General features: G+C 46.9%; 1 protein-coding gene across 6 annotated transcripts in view; it reads right to left on the bottom strand.

The window, feature by feature from the left end:
- The window catches only part of GAB3 (GRB2 associated binding protein 3), a 510223-nt gene that overhangs the window by 215165 nt on the left and 276458 nt on the right, over positions 1–18600 (bottom strand). The window contains exon 1 of one of the 6 annotated variants that reach the window (XM_029607887.1): positions 14022–15073. The exons of the other annotated variants lie outside the window; for them this stretch is intronic. Coding sequence (XP_029463747.1) covers positions 14022–14121 — 100 coding nt within the window. The 5' untranslated portion in view covers positions 14122–15073. Of the gene's footprint in view, positions 1–14021; positions 15074–18600 lie in introns of those variants that run through there. 6 annotated transcript variants of the gene reach the window in all.

The raw sequence follows: 18600 nt of genomic DNA, 5'->3' as shown, positions 1-18600 counted from the left end.
CGGTGCCGGTCCCGATGACGTCGATGCTATCGATGGCGTTGGGGTGGGTGCATGGAAGAGGAGCCCCATCTTCTCCATCCTGGCTTTGCGACCTTTGGGTGTCATTAGGGCACATTTAGTGCAAGTCAGGACATCATGCTCACTACCCAAACACAAAACTCAGACCCTGTGGGGGTCTGTGATTGACATAGTCCGGGTGCAATCCGGACATCGACGGAACCCCGTCGCCATGGCTTTAGGCCAAAATTTAGCCGCGGGATCGGCAATTGCCAACAGGCCTCGAGGGCCAAAATCGACGGAAGTCGATAAAAAATGGCAAAAAACTTACCGGATTCCGCGAAGCTGAAAAAAATTTGTCGAAGGGAGACCCCTGAGGGGCAAATTTTCTTCGGAAAGAAAAGAACCGAATTCCTGTCAGGAACGTGGTAGAAGAGCTCCTTTCACCGCGTGGCAACTGCTGCGCGGAAAAAAGAAGACTGAAGGGAGACCCCTGCTGGCTGCAGGGTCAGTGCCGTGCTGGGCATGCCCAGTAGGGGCCAGTCAAAGTTCTTTTAAACTTTGACAGAAGTTTTCCGTGGTGGGCTCCACCTTCGATGTCACCCTCCCATTTGTGAGGACAACCATCCTGCTTGTCCTGTGAGAACTATACTTACCAATCCTCTTTAACCACCTATAAATTAATCTTCACTCTGGAAGCTGGGGCTGTGGATGTCAATCCCTGGATCGCTTGTGGTGACTTCTGGACTCCTCTCCCGGGGGATGCTGGGAGCAGTATGCAGATGAGCCTTCCGGTCCTCCTCTACTGCAAAGGGTGCGGGGCCTCTGGAAGCTGGGGCTGTGGACGTCAATCCCTGGATCGCTTGCGGTGACTTTTGGACTCCTCTCCCGGGGGATGCTGGGAGCAGTATACAGATGAGCCTTCCAGTCCTCCTCTACTGCAAAGGGTGCGGGGCCTCTGGAAGCTGGGGCTGTGGACGTCAATCACTGGATCGCTTGCAGTGACTTCTGGACTCCTCTCCCGGGGGATGCTGGGAGCAGTATGCAGATGAGCCTTCCGGTCCTCCTCTACTGCAAAGGGTGCGGGGCCTCTGGAAGCTGGGGCTGTGGACGTCAATCACTGGATCGCTTGCAGTGACTTCTGGACTCCTCTCCCGGGGGATGCTGGGAGCAGTATGCAGATGAGCCTTCCAGTCCTCCTCTATTGCAAAGGGTGTGGGGCCTCTGGAAGCTGGGGCCATGGACGTCAGTCCCTGGATCGCTTGCGATGACTTCTGGACTTCTCTCCCGGGGGATGCTGGGAGCAGTATGCAGATGAGCCTTCTGGTCCTCCTCTACTGCCAAGGGTGCGGGGCCTCTGGAAGCTGGGGCTGTGGACGTCAATCCCTGGATCGCTTGTGGTGACTTCTGGACTCCTCTCCCGGGGGATGCTGGGAGCAGTATGCAGATGAGCCTTCCGGTCCTCCTCTACTGCAAAGGGTGCGGGGCCTCTGGAAACTGGGGCTGTGGACGTCAATCCCTGGATCGCTTGCGGTGACTTCTGGACTCCTCTCCCGGGGGATGCTGAGAGCCGTGGTGCCCTCTTCAAAAATCCAGCAGCAGCCAGTTCTCCATGGCGAGGGAGCAGTGCCCCACCTGGAGCACTGCACCTTCAAAGCCGCCGCCGCCATGTCCCTGAAGCGGCAGTGCTCCGGGCGACTGCACGGGCTGCACATCCCAAGAACCGACCCTGCCATGGCTTTGCAAACCCAGTAAGACATACTGTAACATTTCAGGTCATGCCCTGAGAAAAACTGAGCAAGGTGATTTTTGGGCAGCATCAGGTGACAGCCTTCGGAACGGTCAACACGTTGGAAGGCCCGCCTGATGACATCACAATGTGCTACACTTCCCTACTGAAGCTGCAAATGAGACCGCAAAAGAGATTGAGAAAAAAAAAAAAGGTTCATATTGCGGATTTTTTTCTAATGTTAAAAAGCAAAAGTTCCGCATCGGCCTCCAGTGCCAAAGAAAATTGAGCTAAGTACCTGCTGTGCACGTTACACAACATTTGAGCCTTGAATCTGGACCTTCAATGGATCCACTTCCTATCAATGGGATGCATGCAGCCCAGCTTTGTAGCTGCTCCTTTCAGTTTTTTTCTAACAATTCTTCTCATTTTATCAAAGTTTCCCTTTTGAAAGTTTAGCACGAGAGCCGTGGATTTGCTTACTGTCCCCCTTCCAGTCATTAAATCAAATTTGATCATATTATGATCACTATTGCCTAGCCACCGTTACCTCTCTCACTAAATCCTGTGCTCCACTGAGAATTAGATCTAAAATTGCTCCCTCTCTTGTCGGTTACTGAACCATTTGCTCCATAAAAATGTCATTTATTCCATCCAGGAACTTTATATCTCTAGCATGTACCGAAGATACATTTACCCAGTCAATATTGGGGTAATTGAAGTCTAAGCGGGGAAATGGCGTCGGGTCTGAAAAATTGATGGACCCGCAGCATCGCACAAACCCACATCGCTGAGGTACACCCCCGTTAAAGAATCAGAAGGGGAGTGCTGGATCAGGAGAGTTTTGAACTGATGTCTCTGAAGCAGCAGTGTTGCGAAACGTGCGCGTCGGACGATTAACCCCGACGGCCACAGAAGGGAAATTCATTTGTTTTTAAATATATATGCTTAAAAAACCAAAAAAATTCTTTTGAACATTGAAAACTAATATATTGGATGCTAGCTGATTCGGACCAATGATTAAAAGTGATCCAATTGAAGTGCATGAAATACAAGTTTTAACTTGTGAGCACTATGGGTGGTATGATGGTCCTTAAATTTACAGTCTAAATACATATAAGCATTGTTTACATACAGCTTTATAAATTGAAAAATCTTTCAGTACCACGTTTCTTATTTAGATTGTGCTAATCGTGGGATCATATAGTAAGAGAATTTTTGGATTTGGTAATTGAAGTCTCCCATTATTACCGCACTACCAATTTGGTTAGCTTCCCTAATTTCTCTTAGAATTTCACGGTTAGTCTCACCATCTTGACCAGGTGGACGGTAGTATACTCCTATCACTATAATCTTCCCCGACACACAAGGGATTTCTACCCATAAAGATTCAATTGTGCATTTAATCTTATGCAAGATGTTTATCCTGTTGGACTCTATGCCATACCGGACATAAAGCGCCACACCACCTCCCGGGTGCTCCTCTCTGTCATTGCGATATAATTTGTACCCCGGTATAGCACTGTCCCATTGGTTGTCCTCCTTCCACCATGTCTCTGAGATGCCAATTAAGTCTATGTCACCACTCACTGCTATACATTCTAATTCTCCCATCTTACACTTCTGGCATTAGCATACAATCATTTCAAAGTTTGTTTTTTGTTTGTATTTTCATTCTGCTTTTTAATTGATAGGGATAAGCTAGAATTTTTTAGCTCAGGTGAGTTTTTAGCTACAGGCACTTGGACTACTTTTCTTATTATTGGAACCTCACTGTCGGGATGCCCTAATTCTAATGCATCATTAGTAACCTTTGAAGATACCTCTCTAGGAACCATGTGCTGCCGAGCGACTGTCGGCTTTCCCCTTTGTTCTAGTTTAAAAGCTGCTCTATCTCCTTTTTAAAGGTTAGCGCCAGCAGTCTGGTCCCACCCTGGTTAAGGTGGAGCCCATCCCTTCGGAAGAGACTCCCCCTTCCGCAAAAGGTTCCCCAGTTCCTAACAAAACTGAATCCCTCTTCCTTGCACCATTGTCTCATCCACGCATTGAGACTCCGGAGTTGTGCCTGCCTCTGGGGACCTGCGCGTGGAACAGGGAGCATTTCAGAGAATGCTACCCTGGAGGTTCTGGATTTAAGCTTTCTACCTAAGAGCCTAAATTTGGCTTCCAGAACCTCCCTCCCACATTTTCCTATGTCGTTGGTGCTTACATGTACCATGACAGCCGGCTCCTCCCCAGCACTGTCTAAAATCCTATCTAGGTGACACGTGAGGTCCGCCACCTTTGCACCAGGTAGGCATGTTATCAGGAGATCCTCACGCCCACCAGCCACCCAGCCGTCTACATTCCTAATAATCGAATCACCAACTATGACGGCCGACCTAACCCTTCCTTCCTGGGCAGTAGGCCTTGAGGAGATATCCTTGGTGCGAAAAGACAATGCATCACCTGGAGAGCAGGTCCTTGCTACAGGTTCCTTTCCTGCTGCACCAGTTTGATGCTCTCCAATCATGAGACCTTCTTCCTCCAAGGCAGCACCAGGGCTGCCAGTCTGAAGTTGGGATTTGGCTACTATGTCCCTGAAGGTCTCGTCTATATACCTCTCTGTCTGCCTCAGCTCCTCCAGGTCTGCCACCCTAGCCTCCAGAGATCGGACTCGTTCTCTGAGAGCCAGGAGTTCTTTGCATCGCATGCACATGTACAATTTCTCACTGGCAGGTAAAAAATCATACATATGACACTCAATGCAGAAGACTGGGAAGCCCTCCTCTTGCTGCTGGACTGCTGCCTTCATCTCAAATTTGTTCAGTTCCTACTTAAGTTTTTAGGTTGCTATGGGAGTAGGAATGTGTCTAATTAATGTCCTTTAAATGTATTAGTGAATTCACTATATGTCTAGTAGTGGCCTGCAGGGGAATGATCAAACTCTCAATAAGTTTTGCTTTTGTTTGTTTGTGTTTTGGGGTTTTTTTTGTAAATGGCACCTGCCTATAAATTAAAGGACGAGCTAGGGGTGGGTGGGTGAGGGTTGGGAAATACAAACAGTCTAACTTCAGTTAGTCAGCCAGAGTGACTCGCTGCTCTCTTGATTAACAAATGTTGGTACCTAATCAAACCAAATCACACTACCTCAACACCTTTCCAAGGAGAGTAACTGAACTGAACTTATCAACCTTTTTACTTAGGTATACACTGCTCCTAGCTTATTTCTAGCTTCTGGCTACTTTTCTCTATTTTGTTTTGTATTTTTTATTTTTAATATACAAACTCTAACTTCTGCTTTCTAACTGCCTTACTGACTGACTATTTAAAATTACAAACAGTCTAACTTCTGTTTATTCGCTGCCTTACTGACTATTAAAAGCACAAACACACTAATATTCCCAAATAGTTAATGCCCCAATACTTTTAAAAAAAACAATGTCCCAAGCAAAAACTTACTGATTTCTAGCAAGGTGGTCCTCTCCTCTCCTCTCAGTACTCTCCATCAGGAACCGGGGGATCCGGAGGCATCTGTTGACCCTTTTTAAATAGAGTATGGGTCGGAAGGTTCCTTCTTTCTTTGGCACCACGAAATAAATGGAATACCGGCCTCTCCGAAGTTCCGCAGAAGGAACTGGAACAATGGCTCAGAGGTCGAGCAGCCGCTGTAGAGTCTCCTTTATTGCCCGATGATTTGGTGTAATACCGCATGGCGAGACCAGAAACCGTTGGCGGGGTTGGCAAGCAAAATCTAACGCGTAGCTGTGTCTTAACACAGTGAGGACCCACTGATCCGATGTGATTTTGGCCCATTCCTCGTAAAATAGAGACAACCTGCCTCCCATCACTGGTACCGAGGAATGGACCGGCTGCACATCATTGTGAGGGCTTTCCGCCTGGTACGTTCTGGTTGGCACAAGGTCTACCGAAGCATCACCCTCAAAAGGATTGAGAGTACGCCTGCTGCCGGCTGGCATTATGCCGGAAGGCAGAGACGGACCCCCTGGATGTCTGAGGTCTCCAATTTCCGTGAAATCGGGATCGTGTAGCAAAGGACCCCCGTGATTTCGGCCTATTCTCCGGTAACCGATGCACCTTATTCTTGCCTAAAGACTGAATCAGATCCTCCAGTTCTTTTCCAAAAAGTAGCTTGCCCTTAAAGGGCAAAGAACCCAGCTACAACTTAGATGAAACATCTGCTGCCCAGTTGCGGAGCCACAACAAACGCCGCGCCGACACCGCCGACACCATGGACCTGGCCGATGTGCGAAGGAGATCATTAAAGGCATCCGCACTATAGGCAATCACAGCCTCAAGTCACCCCACCTGTAGCGCCTCCTCTTATGAAAGTGCCTCGTTGGCTAGCAGCTGTTGCACCCAATGGAGACCTGCGCGTAAAGAAAAATTACAGCTCATAACCGTGCGGACTCCCAGCGCGGAGACTTCAAAATTTTCTTCAGTTGGACCTCCAGCTTGCGATCCTGCAAATCCTTAAGGGCCATTCCCCTGTAACCGGGATGGTGGTCTTTTTCGTGACTGCTGCTACCGCTGCATCCACCTTAGGCACTCTCATCAACTCCAAGGCGTCCTACGGTAGGAGGTAAAACTTGTCCATCGCTTTTGCCACTTTCAGAGTTTTATTGGTAATTGGTTGATTAGAACTGTATCTGTGTTTTGCAGCCATGTTTCGGTTATAACACATATATCAGGTTGGGAGTCTAAGAGGTAGTCGTTGAGCAAGTGTGATTTTTTTGAGAGGGATTGGGAGTTGAGAAGAGTTAGGGTGATTAATGAGAGCCCCAGGAATTGGGTTAGAGGAGAGATCATGATGGGAATCAGTGATCTCTTTGAGCGTTGAAAATTGTGTGTGGGTAGTTTGTTTCTGTTAAGGATTGGGTGTGAGATAATGGGGATGGAGTGCATTTGTATCATGGTGACTTTTGGAGTAATTTGAATGATTTCTGGAGGAGATGGAAGATCGAAGGTTGTTGAATAGAGATGCCTGCTGGCAGATTGTTGGATGAGATGAGTTCTGGGTGATTGCTGAAGGAAATGGTGTGCTCGGTGGTTGCTGGTGGAGAAGAGTGTTGGCTGGTTGTTAGAAGAGGTGAGTGCTGGATGGTTGATTGGTGCAGATGAGTGCTGGATGCTTACTGTAAGAGAGGAATGTTAAGGGCGGCTAGAAGAGAGTGGAGAATTGCTGAATGCCTGGGAGGCTCCAGTATAGTAGTGGAAAGGATTCCGGTAGTGGTTCCAAATGGCTAGAAGTTCCCTGTCTTAAGGCTCACAGGGGTGCAGGCCTCTTAGAACGCGCTCCTTCTGGAGAGAGGGTTTAAAGGTTTGAATAAATTGATGGTGCCCTCTGATAAGACTGGTGCCTCTCCGGGGAACGGTTAACTCACCACGAAGGGTCCGCCTCTTCCTTAGGTCGATTTTCTCTACCTCGTTTTCTAGCTGCTGTGGAACTGGAGATACGTGTGGCAAACCCCTGACAAAGGTGGGCCGGGGAGGAGAAACAGGTTTATGAGGGTATTTTTATTCAATAGAAATCAAGGATTCTGTGATGTCCTTCGGGGCTGCATGAAGGGGCGCACAAAGGGGCGAGCCCCTTTGTTGCGCTCCTTTGGCACGCGACACCCGGCGCGCGGCGCCTAGGAGCGTGCGGGTTCTTTAAATCTCGGGCAGTCGCGCCGGAGTGAGGTCACCGGCGCGACTTAGCGTTGATAGGAAGGAGTCGATCTGCTGTAGGAGGACCGGACCGGATCGAGGAAGAGGAAGATGGTGTAAAGCTCCCACGTGGTCGGCGCGGGGGCCCACGGAGGTAGGCGAGAGTAAAGGGCCTTACCCCAATGGGCTCAAACGCCGGCTGCGCGGTCCTCTCTCCCAGCTCCTACTCCCGATCCCTGTGCTTCCTCCTTCGGATCTGCAGTCTGCGGCGAAGAGGGCGCCTAGGAGTGTGTGGGTTCTTTAAATCTCGGGCGGTCGCGCCGGAGTGAGGTCACCGGCACGACTTGGTGTTGATGGGAAGGCTGTCGATCTGCTGTAGGAGGACCGGACCGGATCGAGGAAGAAGAAGATGGTATAAAGCTCCCACATGGTCGGCGCGAGGGCCCACGGAGGTAGGGCGAGAGTAAAGGGCCTTACCCCGATGGGCTCAAGCGCCGGCTGCGCAGGCCTCTCTCCCAGCTGCAGTCTGCGGCTGAGGGCGCCTAGGAGCGTGCGGGTTCTTTAAATCTCGGGCGGTCGCGCCGGAGTGAGGTCACCTGCGCGACTTGGCGTTGATAGGAAGGCGTCGATCTGCTGTAGGAGGACTGGACCGGACCGGATCGAGGAAGAGGAAGATGAGAATAACAACAACTGGTAAACCCAACCATAAAGAATTATAAAAAGTCAAAAAACCCTGAAACTCCTACATGAAAACCAAAGTATAAAAAGTTGATCAGACCGTCCTGAAGAATAAAGTTGTGCTGGAGAATGGGAAATAAGTCACTCTAGGTTACCGATGGCATCCTTCATTCCAAAAAATTGAGTGAAAAAATATCAGCCTTGGTCCTGTACAGGTGAATGCCTAGCATCCGATTGACGCCGGAGCCGCTTGCCACCTTTATCCGCTCTTTGCCAGCGTGGTGCGGTATCAAGTTTATGTGTAGCGGCAGCCATTTTGGGTGCTTGGAAGTTGATTTGAAGCTGCGCCTGTTGAAAAGCCTCATGAGCCTCTGCAATGCTTTTGATGCGATATGTTACACCGGGGACCTGAAACTGAAGCCCAAATGGGTATGTCCATCTGTAGCGGATCGCACATGCTCTCAAATTGGTTGTTACTTCTCACAGTTCGAAACGCTTTTTAAGCGTGATTGGGGAAAGATCCTGAAAGATAGGGTGTGATTCTGCCTCTTTACTTCCTTCAAATGTCGTGCAATATAATAAATCTTCTCTTTCTGAGAAATGCTGTGGAAGCACAAAATAATATCTCGTGGTTTCTGATCCCTTCACTGCCCAAGTGCACGGTGCGCCTGCTCCAAACGCATCTCTATGGATGTTGAATCTGAGGTCGTGCCTTTCTCACTTTCCTGCGATTGTATATTTGAGCAAATTTGATGAGCTGTTTTACATGCGTCAGAGAATTCAGGGGTTTCTGGGACCCCGTGGATTCTTAAGTTGCTCCTCCGACTCCTATTTTCAAGGTCTTCCACCTTTTCATGCAAATGTTGAATGTCTGTATTGATAGAGGATTGCTGGGTGCTCAGATGGTTAAAAGCGTCCCAATGGCTATCGACACATGTCGATTTCATCAACCCTTGTTCCCAGCGCCGCTAAGTCTTCTTTTAAATAGGCAATGGATGCCATTATTTCCAGCTTATTTTGCCTTATGTCCGCTCATAATTCTAAAAACCACTGCCGTATCTCATCCCGGGTTAGCGGTTCTGCAGTGGGAGGTAAGTCCACAGTTTGAGACTCACCGTGTTCCCCATCCGAAGGCTCGCCCCCACGCAAATCGAGCACCGCTTGATCTTCACTATCTGGGCCTAGCTCCGTGGAGATATTCCCATAGGAAAACTGTTTCAAATCGATGGTCTTACGTTTGGCACTCATGATTGTTGTCAAAAATGATAAACCAGGCACCTGAGTTTGAAAGCAGACCAAAATTTAGGGAAAAAACACTATTTAGTTGGGTATATATGCTTGTGGAGGACGGAGCCAAGCAGTTAGACAACCTCTCTCATCAGCTGCTAAAACAGCGCCCCCTCAGAAATATAATTTCAAAACAAATCTGCAGGAGAAATCAATTTAATAACAGGAAAATTTAGAATTCTCAAATTAAGAGATCGCAAAGCATGTTCAATATTTTCAAGCTTCTTGGAGTATATCAAATCAGATTGAACCACGTTTTGCTGAGTTTTTTCAAGGGAAACAACCCATGTGTCCAATGCCAAAAGCTTAGTTTCCTGGGATGAAACCATATTTGAATTAAGTAAAACTTGATTATTGGTATCCAAAATAACCTTAGTTAATGAAGAAATGGAAGTTTTCAAAGTCACTAAGGCATTCCATAAAACTTCTAGAGTAATCACGGGGGGGGGTTACACAGTCCAAGCTTACCAACCAGGACGGTCACCGCATCACCTCCACTCTGAAACACACCTTCTCCCAGACCATCAGAAGGGGCCGATGTCAGGGTCGAAGGCAAAGGAACAGCCGCTCCGAACGCCTCTGAACCAGGGACATTCTCTTCAGCAGTTAGCAAACTCGCCTTCATGGAGGAAAACACAGGGCTTCCAGCCTCCTCCACAACCACCCGTGTCAAAGTCGAGGCTCCGCGACTCACCTCCAGGGGAGCCAACAATAAGTTCAGTGGTAGTAGCACTCCATGGTGAGGGGGAGATGGAGTGGCCGGCGCACTTGGGCTAAGTGAGATCTCTTCAGCCAGCAGGGAAGACGTCCGCTCACAGTTATCCTCTGCAAAAGCCATCACTACTGGGGTCAATGCTGGCGTTGTGATGAAGAACCCCTCAATTCGGGGTTGGGACAAGTCCAGCAAGGGAGAACTAGTAATATTCTCCCTCAATTTGGCTTTCTGCTTAGTGTGAGGCATTAGGTAAAAAAAACAATCCAAAAAGAGAGGTAAGCAGAGAGAGAGGCTCCAAGCGCACATCTCAGTTGGCGGCCCTCCAGGGATGATTTTCAGACTATTGTACAGGTTTTGGTCCTGACAACAATAGACCATTGTAATTCTATGCTGATTGGGCCCCCAAGAATCGAATTAAGACTTTGTAGACACTTCAGAGTGCAGCAGCATGCCTGGTTCTTGGTTGCCTGCAAAGAATTCATGCCATTCCTTTACTGCAGCAACTGCATTGGCTGCCAGTAGCTCAAAGAATGAAGTTCAAACTGCCTTGTTTGTTTTCTAATGCTTGCAAGGGGGACGGGCAAGCAATCTTGTTGACTTATTACCTATGTAAGGGGCCGATGCGATACAGTGCGCTCAGCCGAGCGCACTGTATAACCAGCGGTCCAGCAGTCGCAAATAGGTGCTAATGAATCCCCTAATGTAATAAGGGCATTAGTGCCTATTCAACGTGCGTCCGGAAGCGGAGTGAGTCTAATAGCACTAATCACATGCAAATGCATGTGACTGAGCTATTAGCATTCACTCCAGATGCAAAAAAAAAAAAAAAACGGGCGTCTAGGACACATATGTAGTACTCAGCAATTAATGCCTGCCTGGAGCTGGCATTAATTGCTGAGCGCTCCTTAAACCAGTACAGAAAAGCAGAAAAAACTGCTTTTCTGTACTGCCTCCTACTTAATATTGTTGCGATATTAAGTAGAAGGAAAAACAAAATTAAATAAAGTTAAAAAATAGAAAAAAAAACCCCACTGGCAGTCGGGTGCAGGAAATGGATGCTCAAATGACAAGAGTCTGTTTCCTGAATTTATTTTATTTATTTATTTAATAATTTTTATATACCGAATTTTTCATGCGAACATATGAAACCGGTTTACAGTAGATAACAAATATTCATTCTCTTGGCTGTGCAGTGTTTAGGAACACCGACACTGATAAACTCCACGTCCGTTTTCCTAACCGGTGGACCGTCGATGTCAATCGGGTTCTCATTAGCAAGGAGGCACTAGGGGCGCCTAGCGCCTCCTTGCTAACGCGACCCCCTAATTTAAATAGGGGGTCGCATTAAGAAAGCGGGCGCTGACTGTTCAGCGCCCGCTTTCTATGCAAATTTATTGCATCGGCCCCTAAGGTTCTTCAAGGCCCCTACATACTACAGGAAAGCATTTGTTAGTTGCTCCTTCTCTGAGGGAGACATCTTCTTGAAACCTGTCACAGTTTATTTTCTGCAGCAGGTCCCTCGCAGCTAATGTCAGATTATAAATTTTTCGTAAAAAAATGAAATCTGTTCTGTTACAGAGGCCTTTTCATGAAGGATTCATGGGGTAATATTGGGTAGATATGGAGAAGTCGGTGCTGAAATTTATTTATCTTACAGGTTTTTTATACTGTCTATATCAGAAAAACTGCTAAGCAGTTTACAACAAAATATAATATACAAAGCTGATAATATAAAATAACCATGGTGTTGGATGATTTGTATGTTTTAAATATATATTGTACTATTTTAATTATATATGTTTTCTTGTATGATCTATCTAGTACTGCTGTTCTAATATAGCCTATAGCAAAAAATAAATCTAAATAAATAAATAAACTCTCAGTGAGTTCTGCCACTGAACTGCAGGGCCTTAGGCACCTGAATTTAAAATGTAATTGATAATGAGTTACAAGAAACAAGTTCAGAAGCAAGAAAAGGCCATCGAATCCTGGAAATGTCTGCTGAGATGCGGAGTTGAGGTAAAACGCAGGTGACTGAACTGGTGGGAACATTACAACACATTAAAACCAAATCAACAAAGTAGCTGGGTAGATATAATACCCTTAAAAAGCTACCAAATATTTAAAGATACAAATCTTTGAGGACACTACAATTATGTAACTGACAGGATTATACAAAACTCAGTGATCCCTACTTTATTGTTCGTAATCACAGAGAAATTCAAAATAATCCAGCTGCAACTCTCTGTTCTTTAAACTTCTCTTTCACTGCCTCTGCAGAGTTCGAGAACACTGGCAATATTTAGCTTGTTGTGACTGTCAATAGCCAGACAAAGGTGGCTCTGGATTGAGCTGGAACAAAGCAACTCCTCACTAACTGCACCTCTTGTCTTCATTATAGCCAACGAGCATGTGACACTCTTGGCAATGTCAATTTAATGAATCATTTAATGCTTGGTTATGCAGGTACTACCCATGGTGGCTGACTAGCAAAGTATCCTTGGGGTGTTGGTGAGAAAGTCCTCAGGTGACCCGACCTGCAGGAGAATGAAGTTGAGCAGATTAGAAGTGATAATATCTGTCACCAGGGGATTAGACGCCTTAGGCACCTTATGCCTTGCGCTGCACCCCCTCCCCCCTCGGTCAATCCAATACCCCCCGCCCCAGGTCGTAGCCCCAGCTCCTACCTCTCGCAAGCGGGGTCGGCAAAGAGGAGGGGAGATTGGTGCCCTAGGCCCAGGCCTAGCTCGCCTAGTGCTTCCGCTGGCCCTGTCTGTCACTGAAAATGACTAGCAAATAAAAACCTCAGCCTGACAGGACCTCATCTGACCTTTGATCAGAAGTATCCTCTTCCTTCCCTTTAGATTAGGTAAGAGAGGCTGAGCTAGTGTTATTATTTAGGAGCGTTGTGGGTGGATCCTTGGGCCGGTGGCAGATGACCACGTCCCTGCGGGAAGATCCCGAGAGGGACCACCGGTCAGGCATCAGGTCAACATGGCGGATTGAAGCGTCGGGCCGGCCCGGAGATGCTGGACGAGGGCGGCCGAAGAACGCCGCGGCAGCCAGCCGTCCATCAACCCCGGAGGGAGTCGCCAATGCGGTAAGGTGGGTGGAGTGGAGACATCGGGCAGCGACGGTCGCAACAACTAGACTAACCATGGGGTTTTTATTTTTTCAAACTGTCAAAGAGAATGCTGCGTTTTGCAATTTTGCAAACTACAAGAAATCCTAGTGCCTTTTCTTCATATTATTTTTTCTGGACTTCCATTTAAATTCCAGTATTCTTGTTGATGCCTCTCCCAGTTTCTGAACCAAAGATTTCATTTTTTTTTAATTTCCACAGTGAATGCCATTCTGCTACAGAAAATTTACCTCATTCACCACCCAGGGTATTTTAAGAATCAATAGATTTACAGATTTCTCCTGAAAAACAGATTCAAACATTAAATGTTTGGATATTTTTACATCTGCAGATACTTCCTTTCCCATTCTATCCCACAGAAATAAAGGTTAGCAAACAAGCTGAAGGGGATGGTGAAATTTAGTCTTACCCTTTTTTCTTAATCCTGCCAGACCAGTCCAAACAAGCGGGTTATACTCTCCTACCAGCAGATGGAGGCAGACAGCAACTTGTTTGATGATGTCACCCAATATTGCGTCCTGTGCTGCACCAGACTGTCAGAATTCACTGTAACAAGCTAAACTTCTAACTCCTCCCCATATACTTCTTAATCAGTGGATTTCCCAGGGAGAAAACTGATAGTAGTCCTCTTAAACTTAGACCAGTTAACCAGATGCCTAACAAGCAATAATGCTGAGAAATATCTGAACCATACAGATATCTTCATTAAGATCAGAAGTTTAACAACTTCCACAGGAAACCGGATGGACATTGAGAACAATTTGCAGTCTGGGAAGGTCATGTACTTGTCTGGCAGGACTCAAGGAAAAGCACATTTTGCTTACTGTAAATGGTGTTTTCCGTAGCTAGCACCGGTGACGTCATCAGGCGGCATGTTGCAGAGTTGTCTCTCAAGTCAGTTAAAGTTTTTGGTGTACTGAGCATATGCGGGTCTTCCCAAGTGAACGAACATTCCAGAACTCTCTTCAGTCCATAACAAAGCTAGTTAAATTTTTGGTACAGGTTGCTGTCCAGGGAAGGTTTTACATGGCTAATTCATCCTGCTATCTACGGAAAATGCCATTTACGGTAAGCAAAGCTAGCTTTTTTCTCATTGATAAGCAGGCTGAATTAGCTATGCTCCATGTGGAATCCTAAGCTGAAGGTTACAGTAGAAGTTTCATTTGTTGTTGTTTTTTTTTAATTGTAATGTATTGCAACCCAGGTTCCTCTGTGGACAGGCAACTAAGATGACTAGGCTTGCTTAAGGACTGCGGTTTCTACCACGCTGTCAGCAGCATCAAGGCAGTAGTAGGTTGTGAATGTATGCATCAACAACCAGGTTGCTGCTTTGCATATGTCCTCAATAGCTACATCATTTAAATGTGCCAAGGATGCAGCTGTTGCTCGAACTTCGTAAGCTTTTACTGGATCTGAAAGAGTGAGTGATTGCGTAGCATAACAATGTTTAATGCACACCATGATCCAATTAGAGCGTTTGCTTTGTTACATGTGTACCCAGCCTATTTGGATTGTAGGAAATGAATAGTTGTGAACTCTTCCTATGAGTCTGAGTACATCTTTTGTAATACGCTAGAGCTCTTCTGCAATCTAAGGTATAGAGCAATTTCTCCCTCATGTCTGTGTGGTTTTGGGTAGAATTAGAGATATTTTGGTTTAAATGGAATGGTGATACTATTTTTGGAAAGAACTTTGGTTGTGGATGGAGTGAAACTTTCTCATAGAAAAAGTGGAGATAAGGTTGAAAATGATCTCACGTATTCTTCGAGCTGAGGTCACCACCACTAGGAACAGAACTGTCCAGGTGAGAAATTTCAACGATGCTGACTCCAATGGTTCAAAAGGAGTTTTCATTAGAGATGTCAGGACTATGTTTATGTCCCATGGAATAAGGGGCTGCTTTAGTGGAAGCTGTAGGTGAAGAAGACCTCACATGAATCTGGATGTTAATGGGTGCATGGAGATTGATGCTCCGTCTTCGCGATGATGGTATGCTGCTATGGCACTGACATACACTCTAATCAATGTAGTAGCGAATCCAGTGTTTGAGAGGTAGTGCAGATATGAAAGTAAGTGTCTAGGCCTGCCTGTAAAGGAGTGCAGGATATGCTGCGCACACAACTGGAGTAGCAAAGCCATTTGAAACTATGGTTCTGTCTGGTGGATGGTTTCCTTGTCGACAGAAAGATATCTTGAAATCTGTTCAGGAAGATTCCAGTGTGCCAAGGTCATATGTTCAACATTCATGCAGTTAGATTTAGAGCAGAATGCAAGGGATGAAGGAGATATCCCTCTTTCTGTGTAAGCAGTTCTGGGTTGCTCCCGAGTTTTTCTGGAGGGGAGTGTGAGTACTGCATGAGATACGCATACCATGGCTGTCTGGGCCATGCTGGGGCTCTTAGAATTATCCTGACTTGATCTCACAATCACTTCTGAACTGTCCTGAGGATCAGTGGTACTGGGGGAAACACATAGAGTAATCCCCTGCTCCATGACAACAGGAACACATCAGGAGTTTCTCGGTGAGGAGTTGGTCAGATGGAGCAGAACTTGCAAACCTTCCTGTTTTGTTCTGTTGCGAAAAGGTCTATCCATGATTGTCCTCAACATTGGAAAAGTGCATCTGCCACTGACTGCGACAGGGACCATTCATGAGGCTGGAATATTCTACTGAGATGATCTGCTTCTGTGTTCACAATCCCTGGCAAAGTACGTTACCTGTAGAGTAATGTTGGCTGAGGATGCCCATTCCCAGATGGTTAAGGCTTCCTCGCAAAGGGCTTACGACTCTGTCCCTCCCTGTTTGTTTATGTAGAACATTGCTACTTAGCTGCCATGTGGATCATTAGGAACAAGCCTTGGAGGAGGTGCTGGAAGACTCTGAGGGCATTTTACATGGCCCTGAGTTCTAGATTTATTCAGTGGTTTTGCTCTTCCTTGTGACTTGTAGTGCAGAAGGTGAGCTCCCACCCTTTTATGGAAGTGTCCATTGTTAGGATCAGCTGGTGTAGATGAGGGTGTAAGGGAGTGCCTTTTTGTAATATGTTTGGTTGTAGCCACCACACTATTTCTTGAGTCATTGCTTTCATCATTTTTATTTTGGTCAACAGACTAAAGATACTGACACCATTGACTCTTGAGCCCCCACTGTAATCGACACATATGTAATCTTGTTAAAGAAACTATGTTGAAAGCAGCTGCCATATGACCTAGCTGTTGCGATCCTGGGCCGTGCCCCGGGACCTCCACTCACCATGCGGCCCGGTCCAGCCGCGGGAGCTCCTCTCCGGCTACCCAGGCCCAAAATGCGGCCTACCGCGGCCTTCTCCCTGCGAGGGAGACGCCGTCGACGATCCATAGCTGGTCCTGCCCCCTAGGCGCGCGCGCCGGGACTTCTGATTTAAAGGGGCCAGCGCGGGAAACAGGAAGACAGCCTCCCAGGTGACGTCAGACGCTGCCGGATTATTTTAACCCGGCAGTCACAGCTAGCCCTTGCCTTGCAACAAGGTTCACTCTTCGGAGTAGCTAGTTGTGCTTCCTGCTTTTTCCTGACGTCTGACTCCTGGCTCATGACCTTGCTTTGCTCATTGACTCCAGCTTCAGCGTCCGTTCCTGGTTTTGGCTTCCGACATCTGACTCCTGGCTCCTGATATTGCTTCGTTCATCGACTCCAGCTTCAGCTTCCGTTCCTGGTTTTGGCTTCCGACATCTGACTTCTGGCTCCCGACCTTGGCTTGTTCCTGGACTTCGGCCTCATCTCTCGCCACTGTCACAGGTACCCGTTCTCCACTCGCCCGGAGGTTTCTCCTAAGCCCCAGTGGCTCGGGTCCTCACGGGCTTCTCCTGGGGGGACCTCGGGCTTCCAGTGGTGAAGACTCCTTCGGAGTCTCTCCTCAGCGCTACCTCCCGGCTGCGACGCTCACTGTGGGTTCCCACAGCGCAACACCTGCAGTCCCAGCCAGCCCAAGGATCCACGAACCTAACACTAGCAGCACCACGACGTGTTGAATTGGCATCTTTCTGTGTTGCAGAAATCTGTTTGCTGCAAGCGAAGTTTCAGGGCTCTCTCGTGAGCACGATATATGCTCTGAATTCAATGGAATCTATCTGTGCGCCTATAAATTGTATCCGTTGTGAGGGGAGGAGCACGGATTTCTCATAATTGATAAGAAACCCCAACCTCTATAAGCAGAGTATAATTTGCTTGGTGTGAGACTAAGGGTTTTTCATTTGGTGCTGCTATTAATTAGTCATCCAGGTAGGGGCATAGATGTATCCCGGAACGATTTTGTGAAGACTCTTGGGGCAGAGGAAGTCCAAATGGGAGGATTTTGTACTGGTAATGGAAGTGAAGCACCAGGAAGCAGAGGTAACACTAACAGAAGGGACGAATTGGGATGTGAGCATATGCATCTTTCAGCTCGAGAGAACACTTCCAGTCATAGGGCTGGATGAAGAACAAAATAGTGCCCATGGATGCCATATTGAATTTTTCCCAACAGAGATGTTTGTTCAAGGACCAGAGGTCTAGAATTGGTCGGAGATCTCCTGTTTTTTTGGGGGATGAGGAAGTAATGGGAATAGTATCCTTTGTTGCATCCCTAAGTCGGAATGGTTTGTATTGCTCCCTAGGTGATCAATTTTTGTGTCTCCTGGTTGTGGGTTGTGACTCTAGAAAAGGAAACTTGGGTTGGTTTTGAAAACTGAGATGATATGCTCTTTGAATTATTTTGAGCACCCATTGGTCTGTAGCGATCTCTTCCAAGCTTGTTGAAAATATTGTATCCTGTCTCTAACAGATATTTGTGGCCGTGGCAGTGGAATAGTTAAAAACTCTACTGGGGTTTCATGGAAGGTTGCAACTGCATCTTCGATGTTCATAGGGTTGCAGGTCCCCTTTGTGGGGTTTGTTGTGTTTGCTGTCGGCTCTGTTGATAGTAAGCTGGGCGGTAGGGTTGGTAGGAGTGGAATTGTTTCTGAGGGTAGTATGGACGTTTATACTGCTGGTAGAATCAGTGGCCAGTAGTTCCTTTCTCGTACTGTGACGATAGGGATTGAACTGCTACATTATGTTCTTTAATCTGCGCCACTGTGTCTTTCAATTATCACCGAAAAGGTGATCACCCAAGCATGGAAAATCTGCAAGTTTTTCATGAACATCTTCCCTGATATTACTTGCTCTTAACCAAGCTAATTGACACTGCAGAGGTCCTAGCCATGGTATCAAATACTTTGTATACCCAGTGAAGTAGCTGTCTAAGACCTTCCTTGAGGTCATTAAGAAGTTGAGGCATGGTAGGTTTTTCTATTTCCAAGTGTAAGTATAGCTTTAGGTTTTGCAAACAATCGTAGAGATATTGTTGCGCCGGAGGTGGACCCTTGGGTCGAGGTGGGGTTGATGCT

This window comes from Rhinatrema bivittatum, chromosome 6 (genome assembly GCF_901001135.1).
Source record: "Rhinatrema bivittatum chromosome 6, aRhiBiv1.1, whole genome shotgun sequence".
Classification (NCBI taxonomy): Eukaryota; Metazoa; Chordata; class Amphibia; order Gymnophiona; family Rhinatrematidae; genus Rhinatrema; species Rhinatrema bivittatum.
Note: the sequence above shows the minus strand (reverse complement) of the source record. Positions and strands in the feature narration are given on the sequence as shown.